The 26,625-nt window shown below is 32.7% G+C and overlaps 1 protein-coding gene across 1 annotated transcript; it reads right to left on the bottom strand.

Moving 5' to 3' along the window:
• Positions 1-357: 357 nt before the first annotated feature.
• Positions 358-26,104, bottom strand: LOC131847185 (runt-related transcription factor 3). The gene is made up of 5 exons (XM_059196667.1): positions 25,345-26,104; positions 15,085-15,198; positions 6,310-6,426; positions 2,678-2,863; positions 358-1,247 (listed from the first exon to the last, which is right to left on the bottom strand). The coding sequence occupies exons 1-5, from the start codon at positions 25,760-25,762 to the stop codon at positions 625-627; spliced, it is 1,458 nt and encodes a 485-aa protein (XP_059052650.1). The 5' UTR covers positions 25,763-26,104; the 3' UTR covers positions 358-624.
• Positions 26,105-26,625: the final 521 nt, after the last annotated feature.

Raw genomic sequence — 26,625 nt, 5'->3', positions numbered from 1 at the left:
ATCATCTTTTACACAGTCCATCCATCTCTTTTTCGCCCTTATAATCCATCCACATTCATATGTAAGACCTTTCTTAAAATATGTTTCCTATTTATTTACCTTCATCTTCAAAGAGGCTAAAGTGGGTAAAATAGCTAATATAAAATTAAGCAAAATACATGCAAAATTACCTCAGTTAATAATTATCACAAAATCATATCAGTACATCAGAGTGGATCGCAGAAATTCGTATGGATGTACCATATGAATTTCTACTCTGAAAGACATTATATTCTGAAATAATTATAATTCTATAGATAAGTGAAATTAAAAATATAAATTAAAAATTGAAGGAGATTCAAGAAATGAAATTCTTAGCAAGAATTGCCTAATAAACGTATCTTATAGTATATTACATATACTTACAGTGATATCGTAGATATCAGCTATTTCGTTGCACTATCGTTTTAAGACTTACTCTATATTGACAACTTCTTTCTTTTTCACAATTACCTAATTTACAATGTACAATAATTTTCCGTCAATTATCCCTCTAAGCACTAGCAATATTCTAGTAATGAGGTAAAGAATTTGAAACTAACCTTGACTATATCACATTGCAAAGAAAGAAGTGTCACATTGATTTTAGTATGGTCTCCATACAGTGTTACTATCAGGCTGTGGGTTTCCCCGTTGTCCAAGATTATTGACTCTACCGTCCTCTCCTCTTGCCGCCGCCGCGGCACACGAGTTCCCCGCTCCTAATAACAAATCACCTTGTCCATGGTTCGCGTGTTGTCTATGATTACTTGTGGTCGATGATATTTGATCCATCATCGTCTGCAATTCATTATGATGATTCTGCGTCGAATGTATGGAGTTTGAATGCAGTGGATGAAAGTTGTGCGTTTGGTTCGCAGCTGTATACAATTGACTGTACAACAAACTTGCGGGGAGGACTGGATACAACGAATTGTTGCAATTACTACTACCGTACGACGAGTTCTGAGATCCCATTAGGGATGTAAAATTTGAACTATTTGTATGATTATGTCCTATATTTGTTGTAGTGTTAGAGGTGAGTAAATCATCTTGTACTGGTGATTCTGGTTGGGAACTGTTATCGCTTAATGATCGAGGACCTGTTGAGAGACTATAGTCCGCGTTGTTGTTGTACCGTGGTAGAAGACTTCCGTGATGTGAGGGCGAGGATCCGACCAGTCCTGACAGCTGTTGGTCTAAGTCCACACCAGTCGTATCCGGTAGAACTGCTCAAAATAAAACAAATAAATATATGAAATAAGTAAATATATATTTATTAAATATTTTAGTTAAGAACTTCGGGGCCTAGTGGTTTACAATATAAATTTAGATCCCTAAATTCGTATAGATACTTGTCGATACCAAAAAACATTATCATTTTATATTTATGGATAAGTGCTAGATGGAATGAATATGAGCCAATATATAAGATATAGTGAGCTATTTAACATGTTAGCTTCAAATAACGTGACAGCTAGTAACTACTCACAGCACAGTTATAACAGTGGAAAGATCAGAAGTAGACTGTAAAGTCTGCAAGGGTAGTAATGGGTACCTTAGTCTCAACTATTTCATTCGCCAAGCAGTTTGCTCTACACTATAAGTTTCAGTTATGGGATGCAAAAAGCCGGAAATTATAGGATAATGAGTTCGAAATGAGGTAGCGCATGAATGGTAAGACCGATGTCACATAATAATGTGATGTCTGCAGTGCTGTTCATATATAGCAGTACCGTCAGTCTGTTTGCCATTCCAATTACATAAATGAAACCCTATTTGTGATGACAATCATGAAGGTATACTAAAAATAACAGTTATTGATAAACGCGGGTACGGCTAGTTTAATACGGAGCTATATTTTTCATGGCAAGCGGCGGGCACGCATCGGCAATAAATTCATCGCCGGATCGGTCGCATCCGAACCGTTGTAAATTATAATGAGAGCCAGTTTAATGTCCGATGCGCGTCTCCGCCATCCACGCCATCCACGCCATTTTAAGGAGGATGTTGATCGTAAAACATGTTGGTGGATTTAATTTCACCCTACTGGTTTAATGAGTTATAGTTATAAATCTCCTACCATAAATCGATCACTGTTTTAATAACTTTCCAAAATAACAGAAATCTTGTTAATGTAGCACGTGTTTAGTTTCATACTAGTTTGAGTACATGTGTGTTATTTAAAGATACATTTGTAGTTAAGAGATATAAATCTAATCAGATCATACCTTTAATATTATAAGATATCAACAGACTGGACTTTAGTTTAACAAAACTAAAATATGTTTCTGAGGTAGTTATCTACTCTCAAGATGCTGCTGCTCTGCAAGTTTTGCAGTTGCAAATGTATCATATTTCATATAAGATGTATGGTTATTTTTTCAATTTAATTTATACATTTTAAGTATACACACTTGATAATAACAGTATAGTACTAAAGAGCAACTTTTTTTTATAAATTATATCACTTTCAAGAGGTGTAACATTTATTTAAAATGGTTAAGTATTGTTTTTACTTTCTTTATAACAAAACATACATAAACATTCATTTTGTATTAAAATATTACCATGTTTTAAAAAACTGACTCATACTCACTAATTGTGTTTATTTGGATAAATAATTTTGTATTATATTCTAATGCTGTATATTTCTTACCCGTATTATTAGCAGAGAAATCCTGCGAAGGCGTCTGGTCGGGTACGGACCCCGCAAATCCAAGGGCGGGAGGGTTGAACTGCGTGGCTGCTGGCGCGGCACAAGACGGCAGGTACGCTGGGTATGCACCCGCACCACCGTATCCCCAATGCGAGTTGCTCGAACTAAGCCCAAATTGGCTCATATCTATACAAATAAAAAGGTTAACAATAAGAATAACTATAGACAGTTCACACAGTATCACCTAGTGCCAAGCTAATCAGAGTTTGTGTTATGGGTACTTGACAACTAATAGAAATATTTAAATATATATCTTTCTTGTTTGTTTCTAGTTTATGTGTTTACAACACATAAACAATGCATTCTGAGCAAAAAATATAATACTCGTGAATACAAATGTTTACATAATGCGAGGAATCGAACTCGAGACTCTTGGAAGTAACGTGGTGTGCTGAATTACTAGACTGCTGAGGTTGTTATCAGAAGATTTGTTATCGACAAATAGAGTGTTATGGAGTCAATAACAAAAGATAGAAACATTTTTCCTACAGTTAAAAAAAAATTAAAAAGTATTTTTATATGTATTCTTATTTTTTTTATATTACGATGTAATTTTTTTTCTTAAATATAAAACTACTTAAACTTTACCAAATAAACATCATATCAAAGTAATATAAACCAAAACGGAACTATTAATTTAAATAGTCTCCTAAATAAGATACTTTCTACCACTTCTGCAAACTTTGGCAGTAGTTCTCTAGCACATTTTATGTGATCTATAAAATTGCAAACGAAAATATCAGTGCTATAAACTCTAGACATCTTAAATGTAGACTAGTATCTTGTTTCATTTTAATGAAGATCAGGAGAAAATCGTCCAACAAAATCAGTCGAGAGTGTGCACATAGATAACAGGACTAGATATATTTTAGTTTATAATAAATTTTAGTTTATTACAGGATTATATGTCTGCGTAATAAGGGACGACAATGTTTGGTATATATATATCCATATTTTATTTTAATTGTTGTAGAAAAAGATCAATAGATTTTAATAAATTTTGTCTTATAGAATTGCTTAATTATAATATGCGAAAAATAATACGAGTAGTGTTCTTATCGCGTTTTTATGTATGTAGTAGGTATTTTTGCCCTCTTCACATTTTTATGTAAATGTAAATATAATGAACATAAGAATATTTATATGTCCAACATTAAGTACTTACTACCAAATTTAAAAATGAAAATCACATTGTTCCAAACATTTCGTTATAGTCTTGTTTTAGATTAATTTCTAATAAAAATACTTAATTAAGATTTTCAAGAAAATAAAAATGTTCTTATTCATTTGTAATTATTAATTTGATGTACATTAATAATGATAAAAAAGACAAAATTCGCAATTATTATTCTTCATTCGGACCGTAAAATAATATAGGTAGTGGTATCATTACATCGTATTAAATTTTCTCTTTTCAAATAGAAAGGAGAAAATGTAAAATCTAAGTTATTAAAGTTCTATAAACAAACAACACAAGTATAAAAATACAATGAGTGAACAAAACGCGTCGATAGCCGTTCATGCTTTGCGTGCTCTCTATTTTTTCAGAGTATTACGGGCTTTTATTTTTCGGTATCACGGTTCCGTTTTTGGCCGGCGATCGGCGCAGTCGGGTTTTTATACGCTATCTGCGCGTTTGCTGCGTCGATTTGTGATTCTTTTTTCGTTTTGAGCCGCACGGGTTGTTTTGGGGTAGCCGTGGATTTTACCGGGCTCTGTGGATACTTGTTCGTTTGTGCCCACAGTCAGCTTTCAGTTCGATAGTCTTTTTGCTAACTTGATTGAATCCGCGCTCTAGTGAACGTAGTTTAGCGTATCTGCCGCGTGATTTGGTGAATCGTTCGCTTTTCAACTGCTGTTTGGTTTGGTTGTCTTCATTTTTAGATCATTGTATGATGCTGATTTTTATCATTAATATATTAAATATTACTGTTGTGTTATTAATAAATTCAATTTTATGTTTTAAAACATTTGATATACATAAAGTTAAATTTTATTTATTTTTATTTATTTATTATTAATATCACAAAAATTTGCATCACATAACATTCTTACATTTGTAAAATAAAAATAAAAATACACTTTTATTTAAAACTATATACATATGTGTAGTTGGTAATGAACAAGTGCATTTTAATATAATACTACTCATGATTCAGAACGCAATAGTTGACTAAGTACCTACTTATTTACAATATTAACACGAATTCACGTTACATAGGCTTTTTATGTGGGCACCTGCAGCGAATGTTAATATTGAGTTATCATAGGTGGTTTTTAAACGGATGTTATATAGAATTTATTTACGCAATATGTATCTATACTTTACAAGGTTTTCACTATACTTCACAACACAAGACTATGGAGAATTCATCAGTTAGCACAAAGACAAGTAAATAGTACAAAAACTTGTTTTATAAAAGGTGGATGTAAAAATGATACTTAGCGGACATTACTATAAAGTATTATTGTATCTATCCCAAGACTACAATAGACACAATCCTATACAAGTACGTGAAACGAGATTAGCTATAATTATTATGTTAGAATATTATGTAAGATAAATCATTGGTTTAAATTTATTAGTGCCACTGGCATCTAAACTAGGCCGTGCCTGTGTCTTAGATGGCAATTCTCCCAATGACATTTATATATATTTTCTTAAATTCGTGAATCAACTTAGTAATTACTAGTGTACCATATATATAGTATTATGTATACTAGTGTATATATACACACACATATATCATTATGACAAAAAATGTTAAATCCAAAATTAGTGTTTTTTCCAACGTACACATTACTACCAATAATATCAACTTATTGTGGGTAGTACTAATATTGTGTGTACAGTGAATGAACATAAAGTAAATCACTACTATGACTGTGGACTTGCGAAATTATTCCTTGATGAATATTCATTAATGATTCACGGTACACACAATAAAATTAGTCTGTTAATACAAATACTAATACACATTTGCTATTTATTTAGAACCGCTAATATTACTTATATACTAAGTTATATAAGTATAAGCACGTTATGTACATTATGAATGTACAAACTGTTTATAAGTTAAACATGATTTATGATATTATTATATATATGTGTATTTACTGTATTATTGTAAACAAGTCTTCAATACTATGATAACTTTGCGGTTTTAGCCAGGAGCTTAATATACATAATAAATAAATGTAAGACCATGAAACAATGTTACCAGCATATCAGCAACAGCGACTAGATATACTATAGGTAAGTTAAGTGTTTTTACAGAAATTTTATGAAATAGAAATGATAACCGTTTGTTTTCCAAAATTTTAATAACAAACATGCATAGTCACAAATAAACTGAAATGTCAAATATTCTCAACTGAAACTGTCGTTGACGTAGTAAATTAAAAAAATTATATAAAAAAGTGACATTCCAAAATAGCTATTATTATTATTATTATATAACTACTATATGTGATAAATCTTTGCCATTTCGTAATATCTTATAAAAGTACTTATGCGACAGAATTATAACCCATTTTCAGTAGGATATCTAAATGCAACTGGGTATACTCACTTTGACACGTAGTGATGGGCGGCATACGGAACCCGCCGAGAGGATCCGGCGGGAACGGGAACGGCCGCTGCCCAAACGCGAAGTGGAACTGCTGTTGTTGCCCTAATAGAGACAACACTACATCAGTACGATATTGGCTGCTCTTCACCAGTAGCACTCTTATAATAATATTTATATCTATAACTAGTTGACCAGATCTATATGTAGAAGTGAAGTCGTGTGTTAGATAGATATATCTTACGTCAAGAATGTAAGTTACGCGTAGGTATTATAGAGTATAATATATATCACAAACATAATCGATTACTTACGACAGTTCTGCAGCAATTTAGGTACTAGCCACCAGAGCTAGATTGTGAGAAGTAGTTTGTGTAGGTACCTTATTCTTATTACAGCAGCATTCTTATTCTATTACAGCAGCCAAGCAGCTTGCTTTAAATTGTATTTCGGTTGTAGGGTCAGATTAGGTAGTGAAAATACAGGATTAGAGTAAATGATTTTAGTAAGGTGACACATTATAACGGGATGTCGGTTGGGGATGATGGTTACCAGGCGTTCCGTCAGTATGTCTGCCATTCAAACTATATAAAAAAAAATAATAGCTTCTATACATATAATAATATAATATAAATAAGTAAGTAATTAAGTACAGACTATATAAACGATATAGTTACTGTGATAAAATTACTTGAATAAATATCCAATAAATAGAGTAGGTATATGTTTTTGATATGAATGTTTTGTATGCGCCAAATAAATTTATTTTTCTTTCTTCTTAAGTAATATACCTACAGTAAAACAAAGAGATAAACGATATATTACAGAACACATCTATAATTACAATAGAGCGGCCTTATTGCCGAAATCTAACAATTGTTTATTCGAATATACTTAAATTTAAACACTTTTTAATAGCCATATATATTTTTTAATCTACCACCAATTCGAGTATCTGTTTCATCACAAGAAGAATGAGGAAGAAACTTTCATGTTGCCCTTTTAAACAAATGTTGTAACATTATATTTAAAATTAAAAAAACAACGACCAAATAGCATTGATACTTATTTCTGGACATATCATGTCATTGAACAAAATTCTCTTAGGAAGTTCAACCCTCCTTCCCCCGATTTGTCTGATACTCGATAATTCATTGACTCTTGTGACACCCTCAATAGCAACTGTACATCTATCTGGGAGATATACGTACCTCTAGAGGGATTTTCTGTACTGTAATAAATTAAACGTCTTGCACTTACTTGAAGCTAGGAACCGATTTGACAGCAGCATTGGTGTTAGAATGTAGGATAAAATTATCGAGCATTCAAATGAACAAAATAAATGTATCGTATACCTATTTCAAACTAGAAAATAAAAAAAAAATCTTTCGTGCTAAATTAATAGCAGGTAGTGTGGTAGGTACCTACTTAGTGACCGGTAGTGGAACTTTTACTTTCATTTTAGTTTTCTGTAGTCTGGTAAGATTGCATATTTTTTTATGTTTAATACGATACACATTTTAAAAGAACATAATTTTTATCTTCCAAAAATAAACTTTATAAATATTAATTACTAACCCGAGATTATTGAGGACACACAGTTACAGGATATTTATTTTATATATTATTATATTTCGCCCAATTTACGTAATATCTTTTAAAATTATAGCCTATGTGTTATTCTGATGTATAAGTTTAATCTAAATCTAATCTAAATTAAGCAAAATCCGTTCAGTAGTTTTTGCGTGAAAGAGCAACAAACTTCATTAAGTTTACATGTTAGCATTTAAATGAAAATAATATTTAAAAAACTATTAAACACAAACACGTTAAATTAAATCAGTTTAGTTTTGTAGCACAACATACTCACAAAAGAATAGAATGATTTGAAACCCTACTCTTTTCAATGGGAGTTGGAAATGCACATAATTATTGGTTGATTTCAATGAATCAGTAACATGTATACTGCTAAAATTTATCTAATAAATGAATGCGCACTAATTCTCTATTCCCATTCACAACTCAGCACTTCCGAATCGTGTTGCTTTACAACTGACGTCACTAATTAAATTGCCTATGTCTAGGCAATGTTACATCAATGGGTTAGTTAATTGTATGTTGACGGTTCAAAACATAAGTAATAACTTTCATAAATTACGATAATAGAACCTCATTTATTTTGAGTTTAAAAAACAACTTCCCTCTAAATTTAAACGATTCCACTTAATTTCTGCTTTAGCAATATACATATACCTAATACGATTTTAATTGTAAGTATATTTGTTTAAGATATGAAATAAGTTTTCTAGCAGGTATAGAGGACGGAACACTTTAAGTACTCGGTATAGATGTAAATGTGTTATGCTTAATTACTAACCTATAAATAATAATCCTGGAATGATTTACCCCTTGACATAAAATCCAGCACTACCAAATTCATATTTAAATCTAAATTACGCCAATATCTATCCCTAAATCAGTCTAATCAGTTAAATAAAAATTTTCTTACTTACGCATCTAAACATTCACTGTTGATTTGTATAGGTATATATTTAATTGTATGTCTATGTATGTATATGTACGAATATATTTTTCATATTTATAAATATTGAGTATATGTGTAATTATTTATTTCAATATTATGTATTATATATAATTATGGACTAGTTTATAATCTTTGTTATTATTATTATTAATTATTTAATGCACTGCCCACATAGATCTCTGTTTGCCCAATGGTTGACTGGGAGAAAATGCCTCATGGTGTTAAGTCCACCATATGCATCTATATTTGTGTATTTGTACATAAAAGATTTAATAAATAAATAATCCTTCATATTTTTCAGAACTAAGCCAGATATTTTCAGCTATCCCGGTGATACAATATCATCAACATCCACACATCGTTAGTTGTGTAATAAACAAATATCGCATTTATAACATAACGTACAAGTTAATTAAAACCGATATAAAAATAATACCATAAATATTTTGTTTATTGGAACACACGCGACATAATTCAATTCTGTTCACGAGAGAAAACAGAAGACACAGGAGGGTTGTTTATGGAATATAAATTATTTCGTCGCATTGATTTATTCCATCAAGTTATACGTGTTTAACGTGAAAACAATTGCTTTAATATTATGTCCAAAAAAGATTGAATTTATCTGTCAGCCTGTTTGACACTTTTTATAACTACATGGATAAATAGATCCTAATGAAATTTAATGTAAACATAGACCGTGTTACTAGGATTGACATGACACACAAGAAGGACGAAGACGAGTGATACAGCATGTAATTTATAAACGTTTTATTTATTTAGTAGAAAATTAAAAAAAAGTAATTTTAAGAAGAAAGTTTTAAAAAATTATTAAAGCAATTAAATGGGCACTATAAACATTTGGGACTGCAGAACTAAATAAATACTATATTAGAGATTAAAGACTTGTGTCCTTCGTCGTCACAAATATAATTAGTGTACTCAATATTATTGATTCACGGAAACGCTTGACATAACGCTGGACATATTTAAATCTAACGTGGTAAACAACTAAACTTTATCGCCCCCTCTCGTATTAATTTTTGTTATTGTTAATAGTATTCCTTTACCGGACTGACTTTGTCAGAAATATTAATTATCACACATATTTTTTTAATCAGTATCTGCCAGATTTGAACTCACGACCTTTTGGATGTAAGTCGAGGTAATATGCTATAATAGGCCACGATGATTTCTACTGAGAAATACGTAAACATATAAGTGTCTAAGTAAATTTATGTCGCATGGAATCGCATTTATCGTTCACCTACGACATGGGGCACACATGCTCAATTCCCGTGCAAAGGTTCCAGTATATAAATCAACAGCGCAACAATTACACACTTTCATGGCAAGTTGGAATTAGAAACTGTCATTTGCACCGTTCGAGGGGTCGTGGGTGGAAGGGGGGAGATGGGAGGGAAAAATAGGGTGCGGCAAGGGCTACTGTGGACCTGATTAAAGGATTACACAGGGGTGGTGTCCGGTCTAGTTAGATTTATTATGCCAAGTATTTCTACTAGTTATCCCAGCTTTTCTGATTATAAGCATAGTATTAAGAGCCAATTTAAATTAGTTTCATCTTGTTTAATTACAATAATGCATTTAAATTGAGAATTTAATTAAAACTCGGACTACTCATATTCTACTGTTACTCTACTATTTGCTATCAGCACATACGTAAGATAATATTGTATCAGTAACTATAGAATAATGTCAAAATTAATATTTCTTTCCAAAGAAAAAAAGCCGTTGGACGTGGATAATAGCTCTATCTATAAAAACGAAAAACAAAATATCTTTATTCATGTTGATCTATTACAGACACATATAATATTGAAAGATGTTCTACCCTCAGTCTTCAAATGACATTGTAGATTACTATAATTATTATGCTATGAATACAACTAAATCAAAAATATCTTCCTTTTTGATGTTAGTTGAAAAATATTTACTAGATACTTAACTTTACTGCATTCAAATAGTAAAGTACTAATAAAATATTGAAACGTATGTTTTCATATGTAGTCGTGTGAAGTAAACAAAAGTTAACCCGTAAACTGCAATAGCGCCGCCCGCGGGTGGTCTGCCCCGTCATACCCAAAATAGCCGACTATTGCTGCCTTAAGAAAAACATCGTTAATAGTCCGGCGATTAATAAATCGTAGGCGGCTACTGCGCAGCGCGGCTGTAAAACCAGCCACCCACCCGGAGTGTAAAAATAGGTGTAAGGTGTAGGGGGTAACATCCGTGCTTACTATGTTATCCTATTATTCAGCTTTCATTAAAATAGATAATAATAATATACATAAAAAGTCAAATTAAAGTATTGCATTGTTTATTATACTGAATTGTTTTTAATTGTTTCATTTTTTTAAGTGTAAGAATCTATAGATAAAGAATTTATTTGGAGATGTTAAGCATGAAGGCTCAGGTAGCGAGACAGCTAGTATTTTATTATGTAGTATCTGTTCCGATTAGTGTAGGATAAAAGATAAGAATGTCTTAAATATGAGACAAAATATTGTTAATTTTATAATAATTTAATAATAAACCAAAAGAATAGATATGTCTTAGTGTCAAATCTTTAGCGCACATTATAACAAAAAATCTTAAGTACTCGTGCAAAATTGCAGATATTTATTATGGAAGCCTTGGTTGTAAATTGATCGCCATATATTGCTTCATGGTACATGAGGTAAATATCTCTAGATCTAAGAGTTCACATGAGACGACTTATACCAGTAAGGACGTAAACCAATGCCACTAGAATGAATCTTTCTGCCTATCCCATCAACAATTTCAGGCGAGAACAGACACCAGAAAACAATATATATTTAAAAATGTTGTCATATATTTTATCCAATTTTTTTTTATTATAAAAAAATACCTTCTGTAAAGAAACAATTGCATTCCTTGAGTTGACATGCTGTGCATATTCCCCGCCTTGACCAATGACGCCGTTTAAAGTGATACAAACGTACCTATATAACAATATTTCGACTAAGCCACCAAGTCTATCGATTAACAACGCAATTTAAATAGTTAAGAGGACACTGACGGTAACAAATGACAGGACAAGCGTCTCTCTCGACGCTCCTCCAAATCACACCTAATGCTCGATCAATCCTTCACGTGGAGAAATTAAAATAATTGCGAGCGCGGCGGGATAGTGCCGGCCTTTCAGACCCCTGCCGGCGATAAAGGGTTGAGTAGCGTCCGCTATTCAGTCGTTATCCAATGGATTCATTTTTAATAAGGTATAATGAATACGAAATAGAATGAAGATGTTGCTGTACCGATATATAAATTATTATTTAAATATAGTTTTAGAAGGTTAACAATAAGTTAAGTATAACTATTATATTATATTCAATATTTATTTTCTGCCAATTACGCAAAACGAATTTTCGCAAAATAATAATTTAACACACAATAATTACGCATTACTACTATAATATAATCATAAATATAATAAAAAAAATTTTAATAAATAAAATTATCTCACATGAAAATGTAATCTAAAGGACGAAAGTTCTGGATTTCAGCGGATTTTTCTATAATATTTATTCAGAATTAATTTTAATGATTTTTTACCAATATATAGAATTATCTGACATATGATATTTTATTAATTATATTATGTAGATATATATAAAAGGGACTAACTACTATACCTAGTCGTCACCCACCTTTCTATAGCTGTGTTAAGATGTGTTGTTTTGAAGCGGATTTTGGCGTGTTCATAATTAATCAATATTATGATTTTATTAGCATAGATATATTACAATAAATAAATTTAAATGTACATAAAGAATTTTTATGAATTAATTTTATTTTAGAATTGTTCTGCTGTCTGTACACTAGCTCGCTAGACGAATGTGAGGGCACAAAGGAGGCTGCTGTAATGAATCGGTTGTTTAATTAATTAGTCAAGAAAGGGCCAAAGGGCGCGGGGTGGGACGTAACCCCTCACCGCGTGTGTGCATGTGCCCTGCATATTGATTTATTATGCCTCCAGCCTCTATACTGTGCGATAAATTATTTAATTCTAGTAAGTTCCGAGGCGTGTTAACATGGAAATCTGAACGCTTCCACGTGATCGAATATTAGAGTGCTTGGTACAAGAGATTGTAGCATTAGCAATATGTATGTGAATAATTTAATATTACGTACCCACCAAAAAAAGATTTATATTACAATAAATTGTTTTCAGTGTTTTGAATTCGGTTAAATTAAACAAATAAATATTTATATAAATAACTTATAGTATATTTCAAAGGAGGTCATAATGCTAGCAGCTTAGTCCATCTATAGAATATTTCTTTTCTTCTATAAATTCCAAAAGTTAATTTAACATTATTATTTTGAGTTTTTATTATTTAATATCTCATAAGATCACAAAACCAAGACTTTTAAAAATAATTGCTACAGATCTCGCGCATTTAGGCTGGCATTGATTAGAAGTAAAACATAATATTAAAAATAAATGTAGAGGATCTTACATCCGACAGTAGCCCGGATGTAAGGACTTCCGCTGGCACGATACTTCCTATATTTAAATATTTATATTTTTGTTAATATAGTCTTGTTTATAATATTTTTTTCTGTACCGTGGATTCCCTTATTTTTTCTGCATACATACATATATTACCCATTATATTTTACAATATGTCTACTATATACAGTCTAAATAAGATTTTGTGCTCATACACTTTTACACACCGTTTTATGTTTTTTAATTTAAGTAATTAAGTTTAATATAATATAGTTTATTCTTTAAACATTAGAGGACATCCCGTATCTTATTGTTAAATTCACGCGATGCGCATTTGAAAAGGTAAATTCTACTAACAACCTGCTGGCAAATTATTAATAAATTACCTTCATTAGGGCGGTTGTTTTCAATGTTTTGTGGTTACACTTGTTTGTGTTTTGGAGTGTTTTGAAATTCGACCTTTGATGTTGTTAGTGTTACGTAAATTATTACTAACACAGAAATATATTAGTTATAAACAAATTTTGAATTGAAGTATACATTTCCTGATCATAAAAATTATACATGTTATTTATCTAATTTCATAGATAGATTTTCGAAACAAATAATATAAATCAAATAGGCTGAACTATTAAAAAATATATGTATAATTGAAATTATCTCTAAAACAGTTGATTGTTTTTTTAAATAAACGTTTAGAGAATGATATTTGAGAATCACCACATGAACTTCATTCAGGTAAGTTGCTGAACTAGATAAATTAGATATTTTTTGTATTAGGAGATTTCCTACTTTATTGACTGCGCTACAGCCACCCAGGGCGAGTCTATTCGTACTCGTACAACCACGAGTGTAAATTTAATAAACTATAGTCCAGCTGTTTAAAGAAATCAACAAAGCTTGTCCTAAAGAAATCTACATTTTTCTTTAGGTGAAGGGTTTTTTAATTGACTAAGTATTTCTTTTGGTCTATACATTATAAAACAAAACATATCTTTCCTCTTTATTACATTAAACTAATGTTACATTAATCTACTAGCTCTCTCTTATCTTATATATAGTACCAATATAAAAATTAATTTATTTAAATTTCATAATAATAAGCTATGGCGACAATTATTACAAAATAGTAAATATTTTATGGCGTTGTTAATTGATATCAACTAATCAACGCTATAGTGCATATAGCAAACTTGACATGTCCACATTTTGTTGGGTATATTTGAATCTAACGTGGTACGGGCTGTGCCAATTGCCCGCCATCTCTCAAAATTTTTTTTTTAAAGAAACGCTGTTGGCAAGCATTTCATTCACTCGACAGTTAAACAAAAATATAAATCTACATATTTAAAGTAACAACCGTTGGTTATAAGTCGTCAATAGAAATGAAATTAATATTTATTACTAAAATGTGGTGGTGTAACACATGCAATGTGAATGTGTTTTTTTAAGTCATTATTGTTGGTTTCACACATTTTGTCATTTCTAACATGCAAGAGACGAAACAAATTACATATAAAATAATGATTATAGGCATAATTTATAATTTTATTTGTACGGTCAATATCGGGAATCTAGATTATTTATAAACTCATTTTATAAATATCAATCAATTATTTTAATTTTGTAAATACGCCAGAACACTATAGTAAATTTGCTTGCTAGTCCAAGAAACTCATAAGATTTTTGATGTACTTATATTAATATTAAGATAAAATAGAGCAGCAATACTAACTGGTCTTGGAGCGTGGTTCCCGGGGTCCATCTACCGTCACCTTGATGGCCTTGTTGTACGTGGTGACCTGCGGCGGTGTCGTCGATATTGTTATCGTCAACGTAAATGATTTTCCTGCAACAATTACAATAATTTAACAAACTTACTAATTGTGTCCTCTGCTTGCGTAAATTTGCATATGCATTAGTCTAGGATATGCTTTATGAGTGTTTTAATTTTTAATATAAACTGTTTAGTACTTTTTGCTTGAAAGATCTAATATCTAAAGCTGCACTAGCAGGCTTTATTAACATTATTTACATGTAATCGCCATGATATGCTCTGGTCAATTATAAGACCAAGGTACTTATAGTGAGAAACAAATTCTATCTGAGGGCAGCTACAGTCGTTACCTTCAACATGTAAACAATTGTAACTATGTCCTATAATGTTAAATGTACAATCTTCTAATTTAAGGTACGGGGAACGCAAATGCATACATTTAGTTAATACAGTTAATCGCATCTTAACCATAGCTAGTGTAACCTAGTCGAAACGTCGAAGGAGCTTTTAGTCTTTAAGAACTTTTTTTTTAATAAAACATACAGAGACAGTTCGTCTTGCTTATTTACTGTAAGGATATACGACTCTACGGTATTGTTCTCAAAATTGTAATTCATCTTAACTCGAGACCGTTTGTGAAAACATGAATGCAGAATTATTAATGAAATCCAAAAATATTTGCACAAACTTTTCACTTAAAGTGAACGTAAGCTATAAATTCGTTCTGTGGTCGCAACACTTTTCAGCTGCGTTTTTTGTAGTTTGATTTTGATCGCTTGTTCGAAAAGTTAAAAATTTATTGCCCGGTTTGTTTTCAATTTGGGTGTCCAATGAAATTTGTTCTGGTCCGCGGTATACAATCTATTCACCAACGCGACAGAAATAATTGTCTATGAAAATTGATATTTCATTTCCTCCCTCGCCAGTTCGATATAAGTACGTCCAAATTAAAATAAAACTATACCTTCCTTTTTCGATGGGATATTAATTACTGTTGCAATATTACAAAAGCATAAAACGATTGTTTGTTAACTGGCATGAAAACAAGTACTCGAAATGAAACAATCTCATTCAAATGTGGAGAGCATAAAAGAGCATCCCAACCCGCAACATATCAGAGCGCGTCACAAACAACGAGAGCGACCACTTCATCACAGCGTAACGCCAATAAAAAAAAAACATTTCCATCTGCGGAAAAACCACAGTTAATATTAAATGACCGTCCGTCAAAGCTGTATTGTAGAGAGCTTTGCCGACCACTCGCTGTGGGTTGCAGCCAATACCGATTTCGCGATTTTTCCAGCGTCCCCCTCGCCCACACCAACGGGGAGTCGGGAGAGTGACATGTAAGCTTTAATGGGGCCTGGACGCTGGCTACACGCGAAAAAACTGAAAAAAGGTCTCATTCATACGTGATTTCATGTATAGGCTACTTTGGGCCCGGCGGTGAGGCTCGTTAAAAATGGAGGGCGAACACGCGGCCGGCTTGTTGTGGCCTATCCGAGTTTATTAACGTGGCCGGAGAAGCGCTTACAGCGTTCACACTTGTTTTCGCTTTTGGGGTTCACTTCATGTCACTCAGATAATCATTACTCAACTTGTACAATGTTTGATTAATGTGCTAAATTATTTTTTAAAATTTTATACAATTGTTGACAATTTTATAAAATTGTCAACGATTGCAGGGATAATATTGCTTTCTTTGTTTAGAATAAATATGTACATGTACAAGTTTTTATTATAAATGGCGACTGATTAAAACTTATGAAACTAATTGCAAATAAATCAATTGGTATATTCGAAATTCTAAATCATTAATAATGTAATTTAGTACAATATTAATATTTTAATTCAAATTGAGAAAAAAATATCTAGACAAGGGATTTTTAATTTTTGTCCTGATCTGTTTTGTATATAAAAAATAATACCAAATTCATTCTGCGTCTGGGCTCCACTAGACTGCGAAAGCATTTCCATGGGATGTAAATCCCACAGGAACACGCTCGCCTTAGGTAGTCGATTCTCTTTTGAAGATTTTTCTACTTTTTACCAAAAATAAATAAGATACAACTACAACTCTCGTGAGTTTTTATAAAAGTCATCTTATATGTTGAATATAAAGTAGTCGGTTACATGAACAAATTAAAATAAAATATTGGTTACAAAATATTTAATACCTCCGTCAAGAGAGCTGTTAGATTGTCATATTCCACTTAAAAACAAAATAGATTATATAGGTATGGTAGGTTTTTGGTATAGGTTGAACAAATTTAAAACTGATTAAAAACTCAGTTTTGGAATAAGGTGAGTCAAAGGTGAGTGATGTACTGATTTGGTGCCAGTCGCGGCGCGCCGCGGCTCATGGAGCTCCGCGCCTAAATAAATAACCCCTACTTAATGCCCCCGGCTCACGATACGTTTTTATGAGCTCACAATTTCCGCACTCACCGTGACAAGGCAAATGAATGACGTGAACGCTTTGATAGCTTCGTAGACTATTACACGATAAACAAGATTTTTTTTATGGACTTACAAAAATCTCAAGACGGAACATTACGTACCTACAATAGAACTGAAGCTGTGAACCATATTTACCCAAGTAAGAAGGGATTATTAGTAATACACATTAGAAATCCTCAGGTCTGTTAGTCTTTCCTGAATTCCCCACGATGGGCTAACTGACCTGACTTTATGTTTATCCTATTATCCTCCACTGGTGGCTAGACTGCCCATGTGATTTTTCATGTGATTATGCAAACACATTGTTTTGGAGTTAGGAAAACAGATTTATCTTATTTGTTTTCTCTTGAAATAGTTTTTAAGCCTTATCATCAAAATAAATATCGCTAATGTATATAATGAATGGAATGGCTAATGTTATACGTTAATAAAGTACTAAAATGTACACATATACAAGCTGGTGTAGCTGGTGACTCTGCAAAAATTAACATAAAGAGGAATATGGTTTAATAGATCTAAAAATATTCATTTTGAAATTCTAAATATAGAACGTCAATAAGAGTACAGTATAGTTGGTAATGTAACGCTTTGCATAACAGCAAACTGTTTAGTCTCTCTATTCCATTAATTGATGTAATAGAAATAGGTTTATATACTGCAGTCTAGTGCTCGTTCCACTTCACTACACATCTCAATTTCTATTGTGTAGAGCAATATCAAATATGGATAAGCCCAAAATATTTTTTTATTCTGTGTGTCTTTTCAGTTAGCATCATTCCTGGGGTCTAGAACGTCGTATCGAATCGAAAATTCAAATTCAAAACCCGTATCAAGACATCTGTCGATTCTTGAAACTATTTCCGGTCTATTGATATTGCATTACGCTGTTACGCTCCACATTTTTATACTCATGAATTATCATTTTATACTTATGACTTATACATACCAACGTCTTATACATACCAACGTCTCATACGTGCAATATTTAATGTTAAAAGAAAAAAATAACAGATATTTTTAATCGGTATATTCTTTGACATTCAAAAGTGACCTTAAGTTACATTTTTTTAAATGTCCTACAATATAGCTATCATTTTAGATTTTTATGACATGGAATCAAAATTATCAATATTAGTGAAAATTCTTTGTTTTAAAACAAAAACATTAATTGTTCACTTAGCAAAAATTCCTAATATAATTAGATACATTACATAGGATATTCACCGTTATAATAATATATATAAATAAAGAGTTAATAAAATAATTTTGTCATGTTAAATATACCGTTTACATAATTTACAATGTCTCAACACTACAATCAATAGTATTTTTAATACAAAGTATTAAATTAGTAATTTTAATAAAAATGTACAATAATTAAAAATTATACATTAGTATTACAATATTTTTTAAAATATTGTAATACTAATATATGTATAATTTTTTTTAATACTAATGTACTAAAACAAATATTGTGGTTTTGAAAATAGGTTTAATTTTAATTATTACAAAAATATATCATATTGAAAGCGCCATATCCACTACATCCTAACAGCGCGAGAACTCGTAGACGACATTCCCTTAATAGCTGGATGCAATCCAATTTGACAGGTGTCAAATACAGTCGTCGCCTTGTCAGCAATCGCTGCGATTAGTACGCGATGTCGAGGTAACGACGTGCTAATGCCCTGAGCGCTAATTGACTGAATTAATATACAGATGTAAGGTGTTCTATTGCCTGTGATGTGGTCTGGTATGTACTTCTATATGTTAGTATCTCTGTCTCAACTATGTTTTGCCGTAATGTTTGCTTGTTATAATGAAGACTACAACTTTTTTTTTATTATTTGGAATAGCAATTGCAGTGGCTCATGCCATACTTCATGCTAAGTATTAACCATCGCCTATATATATCAACAGCAGTATTTATTTATTCATTTTTTTCGGATTTTCGCCCATACTGTGTTAGTAAACAACTTATAAATATTGTTAGTAAATTACGGTAGATATATATCTTTATTAGTTCCTTATTATAGACATCACATTTTTTATTTAATTCTAAGGTAAAATATCTGACGGTCCACTTGATGGTAAGTGGTCACTGTCACTAATTTACATGAATGTTGGCATGTGACGTCCGTGTTACCAGTCTTGCGTTTTCTTTGAGGAAGACTGAGGTATCATATATCTGTACGGTGTAATTTTATTGCATTATACTCTTCAACCGAAACATCTTGCAAAGGAAGGTGATTGACGGCAGAAATAGATGGACTCAGGTAGACGATTTTATAAAATGTCTACTTCAGTAAAAGTTTCTATGGACAGAAACAGAATAAAATGCTGGAGTAAACCGCAAACCGTTGACATATTAGTTAAAAACAATAGCGTCAGTGCCAAACCGACAAAAGGCCACAGCACTATCTAATGAAGTGTATGAAAACGCAGACGGTTGTTACGCAACTTGTGGGTTTCGCTTATTTAGCGCCACCCGAAACGGTAACCGTAAATGAAATAGTAGTTTTCCATCGTGGCTAACCTCGCTTACCCGGCTAACCGGGCCGGCGACCCGGGCGTCGTCGGTCGACGGTTAACCGTGTGGCCACGTTATGGTTGACAAGGGCTTGTTATGGGTGACGGGTAGCGTGCCGCGCGCACACGATGTTTGCGTGTGACCTCGCCGACGTTTCGACCATTTAACTGTCTGTTACTTTTTCATTTTTCTTGACTTTTCCAAGCAAATATATGTCTATGCGTAAACGTGGATATTCACATGAATAATTAAGCCTTGTAACGTCACAAGAAAATGCCTTTTTCTATGAGTAATATTGAGATACACGCGTCGTATAACTTTTCATTAATCACCAATATTTTTTTAAACTGAATGCAATTGCCGTACACTATTAGGAAAAGTTAAGGCTGCTTTTTATGTCGTGTAGGGAAATAAATATTGTAGGATGTAGTAGGCTAAAATTTAAGGTAGTTACATTATATACCAGACTTTTCCCTACTAAAAATATAGTATGAAATACGATAGACTCTATAATCTATACTATATAGCTAGGAGGAGTAAGTAGATGATAAAGAACAAAAAAAAAATCTTTTATCTTTATTCTCGTTACTGAGGATAAAAAATCAGCGAAATTTTGTCTTTAGGTATTTAGATATACTTTTAAAATAAACTTACAGTAATATTAACATCAAATTATCTTATATTAGGACAACTGTGTTTTAAGTAGATCTACAATAAGCTAATTATAGCTGCAATTCAGTAGTGTAATTGATAGTTTCTGTAATGTGATTAGATCCAGTTGATTATTGGTTTTCATTATGTTATTATCAATCTCCTTATTAGTACGTAATTGTTATATTTGTTCAAGAAATTACTAATTTATAAATGTATATTTTTATTATAATATGATGTGGCCTGTAGACTGTTATTGTTACTACCGCGACTTAGACCTTAAAGGTCGTGAGTTCGAATCTGACTTACACCAAAAATAATTAAGTATATTTGCCTATCTATACTTTCGGCTCACTCTCCCGTAATGGCTACATCTAAACAACACCAAAAGTAATCCTAGTAACAATAGTAGCACCACCACGTTCGATTGAAAGAGTCTCATCGAAATGTGATAATGTTAGGTATTGCGTTTACCACGACTGACAATATAATTACCTATGACTATTCTAGAGAATAACAGTCGAAAATATATTTTTATTATTACTGAAACATTCCGGAAGCAATATAAAGTATACCAAGAACTGGATCTGCAGCCTGAGCCAATAAACGGGCCGTAATTAAAACACCACGGACATCTCGCCCGACCGCAATATATTCAAATAAAGAATGCTTCAAAGGCGAATTTTTATTCAACTGAGACCGCAGGCTGCGCGGCCCCGCCTCCCACGAAGACGTTATTTCCCGACTTTTCCATTGGCTGCCGTGGTCGGAAGGCGGCGCCTTCTTCAAGTCTCAGACGCTAACTTTTCATTTGCACGGTTTAAATAACGCCAGATTAAAAGCGCAACGGAACTTCCGGCCGCGGTTTGCTCGAGACGTATTTTTTACGTTTAGTAATATCGGTAATGCTTTGGTTGTTAGTTACAATATTAGCTAATGTAAGATATTAATATATGTAATAAAATTATAACTAATAGCTGTCTGTACATGTAAGATGTCTGAGGAAAATATTGCAATAAAAAAAAATTTAAAAGTACCTATCTAAACTAATATTAGAAACTTTGTCAACGAAATAGAATAAAATTATTAACATATTTGTCGGTTTGTCTGTGTGTTTGTGCGAGATAATCCCAGAAAATAATTAACGGGTTTTGAGAGATGTTTCTAATATAAAAAAATATGTTTCTTTAATACGTGCAGATATGATGCCACATAGGTATACTGTACACCCGTGCGATGAACTTTTTGTATTAATTAAGAATACAAAGTAATTTTTAGAATAGAAGAGTCGAACTTAACATTCCATGGATTCAACATGTGGCAGCGATGGAATCTCCGAGCAGTTCCGGTATTTGTGGCCGGGTGTAGGTTTAGGGCCCTTTGCCAACGTCCGTCAACACTCATCTTCACTGCTTGTGGTTCTCACCCTGCCCAACCAAATCTGGTAGGAGCCACGTTCTAGTATAGAACTAACTACAGCTAGACAGACCAAGATATTTTAGAAGAATTTCTATATTAGAAAGTATTTCCCCGTCCCGTTTAGTTTTTTTCGAAAATAAATGGAAAAGAAAGACAGAATCAAATGAAAGTTTAAAGTTTGTACAACTATAGTATATCCAAACAAATATTATTTAATTAGCTACAAATCTTCAATGCGGTAGACAGAGGCACTGTTTGTCAGTGTTGTTATGAATGCAAAACTTTATATGCCCCCTTTTAAATGAGAGTATTTGAATTCAACGTCGCCATCGTATCTTCGTTTTAATCAATAATATGATGTATAGACACCAGTATTTTTACTACTTGTAAGTTTGATATGTTTAAATTGCTATTTGGAGTCGGACAAAAGCGACTTCTGGATTTTGAAGTTTATAAGCAGTGTTAATAAACCTTAATCTATGCTAATGTCATAAAGTGAAGGATTTCATTATTTGTTTGCGTTGAATATAATCCATAACTTTATGAAAAAATTATATGTTTTGGTTCATTACAATTAAATAAGCTAATCGTTTGATAATTATATTGATCCTAAAATTACATTTGAGTCATAATAAAAGAAACAGACTCTGTCAGCAATAATATAAGTGTAAAAATGGTATCTGTTAGGAAATAAACTTCTGTACAGTTCTTTGTCATTTATTGGATTAAAAAATGACAAATTATAAAAAGCAATAACTGCTATAATATTTAAAAAGTATACCTAGTATCAACAACAGCATTAGTAGAAAAAACTAAGCCGTCTAATACTAGTACATTAAAAGAAATACAGGTTTTGACCTAGTTAAGACTCCAGACTCTCACAAGGAATAAATAAATATAATTTATTTACATGTAAATTTCCTTGTAAGCAGTAAAATTATTAAAATCAACGGACAATGATATTGAAAACTGCCATGTAACCCCTACACTGTAAAATAGTTACTCTTATGAGAAAAGATGCATGCGTGTAGTAAGGGTTACTTAAGGTATTATAATGATGACTATGTTAACATTATCGAACCCTTTCCCATGTTATAGAATGAGTAAATAATGTTTGAGATAACAATGTTTAAATATTTTAATTTGGAACTAACGCATTTTGAATAACGTAATTTAGTTTGGCGAGACATAATTTTCTATTTATATTTCGAATACATAGAGTACTCTTTTGTTTTTAGAACCGGAACCATAACACTCTTGAGAACCTTATTAAAATAAAAGTTAGCAAAATAGAACTCCACTAAATTTTGGTCTGTTTAGTCTAGAAACTTTTGCCTACCTATATTAGAATAGGAAAAACAACAATTATTTGTTTTTGGAATAAATTATAATTGCAATGTAACTAATGACGCTATATTTCATTGTTTTCGTATTTTCTTCAAGTCAATGTTATATTTATTGGTGTCGATGACAAATGTATTCTATTAAAAAACAAAATTAGAAAATTTTCTCGAAAATGAGATAAACTTTGATAAGCTGAAGGGAAAGTAAAACTCTCTCTTTATCTCATGTTCGATAAAATTAAAAAAATATAATATTTTCAACAGAATATGTGTGTCGTCGACAGACACCAATATATATTACATGGTAAGATAACGAAAGTTATATATTTATATCTAAGTTATAAAAAAATAATATGACTAAATTAATGATCAAAACAAAATGAACATAATTTTGTTTACCTACTTATATCTATAGGAATTAATAATTGACTGTAATATTAATGTATTTTATAGATTGTTTAAATAGATAATATACTACTTAACCTATGTATTATAAATTGTAATAAATTATTAAATTTTAATATAAATAATTTTCTTTGAAGATGTAGGTAATCGATGTATTTTATAATTTAATATTTTACAACGAAATACAATAAATATAAATAGTCTTCTAATTTTAAAAAATAATGGATATACTAAAAAAGGTTTAAAAAAGTTTTACAATTTGATATCGAGCAAGAGCCTGTTCAATTTATACATACAAACACAAACAAATTATTTATGTACAAATTAATTATTTAATATGTAAAATATATTATTTTCACCACTTATCATGCTTAAAGACGAGAATAGACGCTATAAGAGACACATATTACGAAATTACAGAGAAGTGAGCCGTTTTTAGTCTAACATACTAAACAGTCCAAATTAAAAAAAAAATGCTCTCATTTATAAAATATGTCTCAACTCCTAACGAATACATTTTTCGAAGCAACCAGAAATGAAACAAATATATAGCCCACATGATGGAAAATGATAACAGATGACTGAATATAAACAGTGTTCCGAACGTTTTACACAATTTCTCACAAATCACTTCCTATTTCGTATTTGTAAAAAGTTTACTTTCTTAAAGAAAGGGCGGGCGGCGTATCGTTGGGCGGAAATGGCCGCCCAAGTCTGCCGCCCTATTATTTGACATTCACGTAACTTCTTAAGTTGTTCCGAAAAAGTTTCTAACGCTTTTCAATGTCACAAAGTTCGCTAACTTAAAACTTTGTTAAGTATTTACCTTTAATAGATTTTTTTCATTCTAAATACTTATGCAAGTTATTTTAGTGATCACCGTAATTTTTTTAATGTATTTAAATGTATATATAAAGAAAGAATATAAAGATGAAGATTTGTTAATAAATTGTATTTTATTTTGTATCGTGCTAAGTGCATTTTATTCCTTGTTATTTCTTTGATCAAAATTAGACCAATATACTGTCAACATATTAATAGAATAAAATATTGTTTGCTTTAATTATTATGTAATGATAAGTAGGCTAACTCTATATCTAAAGTATATACTGGTACCGGCTAATAACAAATTTAACAGATACTGGTAGTAGAAAATAATGTCAAATATGTGTTAATATGTTTTAAGAATTCTTTAGTTGATTTTCTTTGAAATATTCCTCTACTCGTATTATACGAGTTAAAATATGTATTAGAATATATATTTTAAATAAATTAAAACATAATGAATAAGATTTTTACATAAGATATGTTGTAATAACTATTGAAATAGTATAAAATTTATATGTGTTTTCTTTCAGATCAATAAATAAAACTCATTGTGTATGACATAACTGCACCTTCATCACTCACCGCGCCCGCTGCGGCCGACAAATCTCAAGTCGTTGAACTTTGCCACTTGGTTCTTCATCACTGCTGAGCTGTTCCTCAGCTCCGCGCAGCAGTTCTCGTCGTTGCCAGCCCTAACTGTTACCAGAGTGCCGTCCCCAACGTCGCCTAGTGCCACCACTTTGAACGCCACCGGTAACGTCTTATTCGACCGCCAGTGAGGCGGTAACACCGTACACACGAAGTGAGGACTGCCTGTCCGAACCAACTCCCCTGGGTGTTCGGACAGGAAGTCCCCAAGAGTTCGTTCTGCGAGGATGTCTGACGTCATCTTCGTGTACGTCTCATGCAGCAATGTAGAACTGGTGTCGGGCGACACGGCGCCGCTGCTCGCGCCCGTCAGGTGCATCCTCGACACCCGTGCGCGCTGCGTGCTACACATATAGTTCACTGTGCTCGCACCCTTCGCTACATGTCACTCTTCCCTCCACGCCGGCGACAGCCATCGCGCCGATACCACATTTTCATTCACAAGTACCATTTTTCACCCGCTCTTCTCTACACACGAGCTAAACTTTATGAAGATGAGGTAACGAGATTCGTTGCTAGGAAACGCGCGCGTGGCCACTTGACGCTGTGACGTCACGGCGGCCTTGCCACACTTTTTTCCCCGGTGAATGAAAAGTTCGGCGGCAGGCGGGCGAGGGACGCGAGGGGCCGATTTTTTTCCGGCGCAGAGGGTGGCTCCCCCGCGCGCGGCGAAAAACTTTTCACTAGTTTCACTGACGGCACTTTTTTCGTAGCGCGTATTTACGGTCGTCGCACGCACGTCCCTCTCACTTTCGGTGTTCGTTTTTGACTATTTGGAATAACGTGTTTAGTTTCACTTTTGCTTCGTACGTGTCTACGTGCCGGTGTATTTATGCTTTACGTGTTAGTCGCGTGTTATGCGTGCGTCTGGGCGCGCGGTTGTGGTGCGACTCGCGGCATGTGTGCCCGCCCTCGGTTGCGGTGACCGTTCACGGTGGCTATTAATACGCGGCGTACGTCCGTGCCCGTCGACTTCGGACAAAGTTTCGCGGGCGAGTCGGTGCGGCTCCGCGGCAGCGGCAGCGGTGAGCGAGAGGCGGCGACGGCGCGGGCGCGGCGGGCGGCGGAGCGCACTTTGCGGTCGGAGTGGGTTGGGTTTAAAGCCGCCGAAGGATAAAACATACAAATAAACACGTGTTCGCGCCGGCGCGAGCGAGAGGTGCGCCGAATGTGGCGGTGCAAGCGGGACGTAGCACCGCACTTGCGGCATTTAGC

The sequence above is a fragment of the Achroia grisella genome, unplaced genomic scaffold (assembly GCF_030625045.1).
Source record: "Achroia grisella isolate CSIRO2021 unplaced genomic scaffold, CSIRO_AGI_Agris_v1 utg516, whole genome shotgun sequence".
Classification (NCBI taxonomy): domain Eukaryota; kingdom Metazoa; phylum Arthropoda; class Insecta; order Lepidoptera; family Pyralidae; genus Achroia; species Achroia grisella.
Note: the sequence above shows the minus strand (reverse complement) of the source record. Positions and strands in the feature narration are given on the sequence as shown.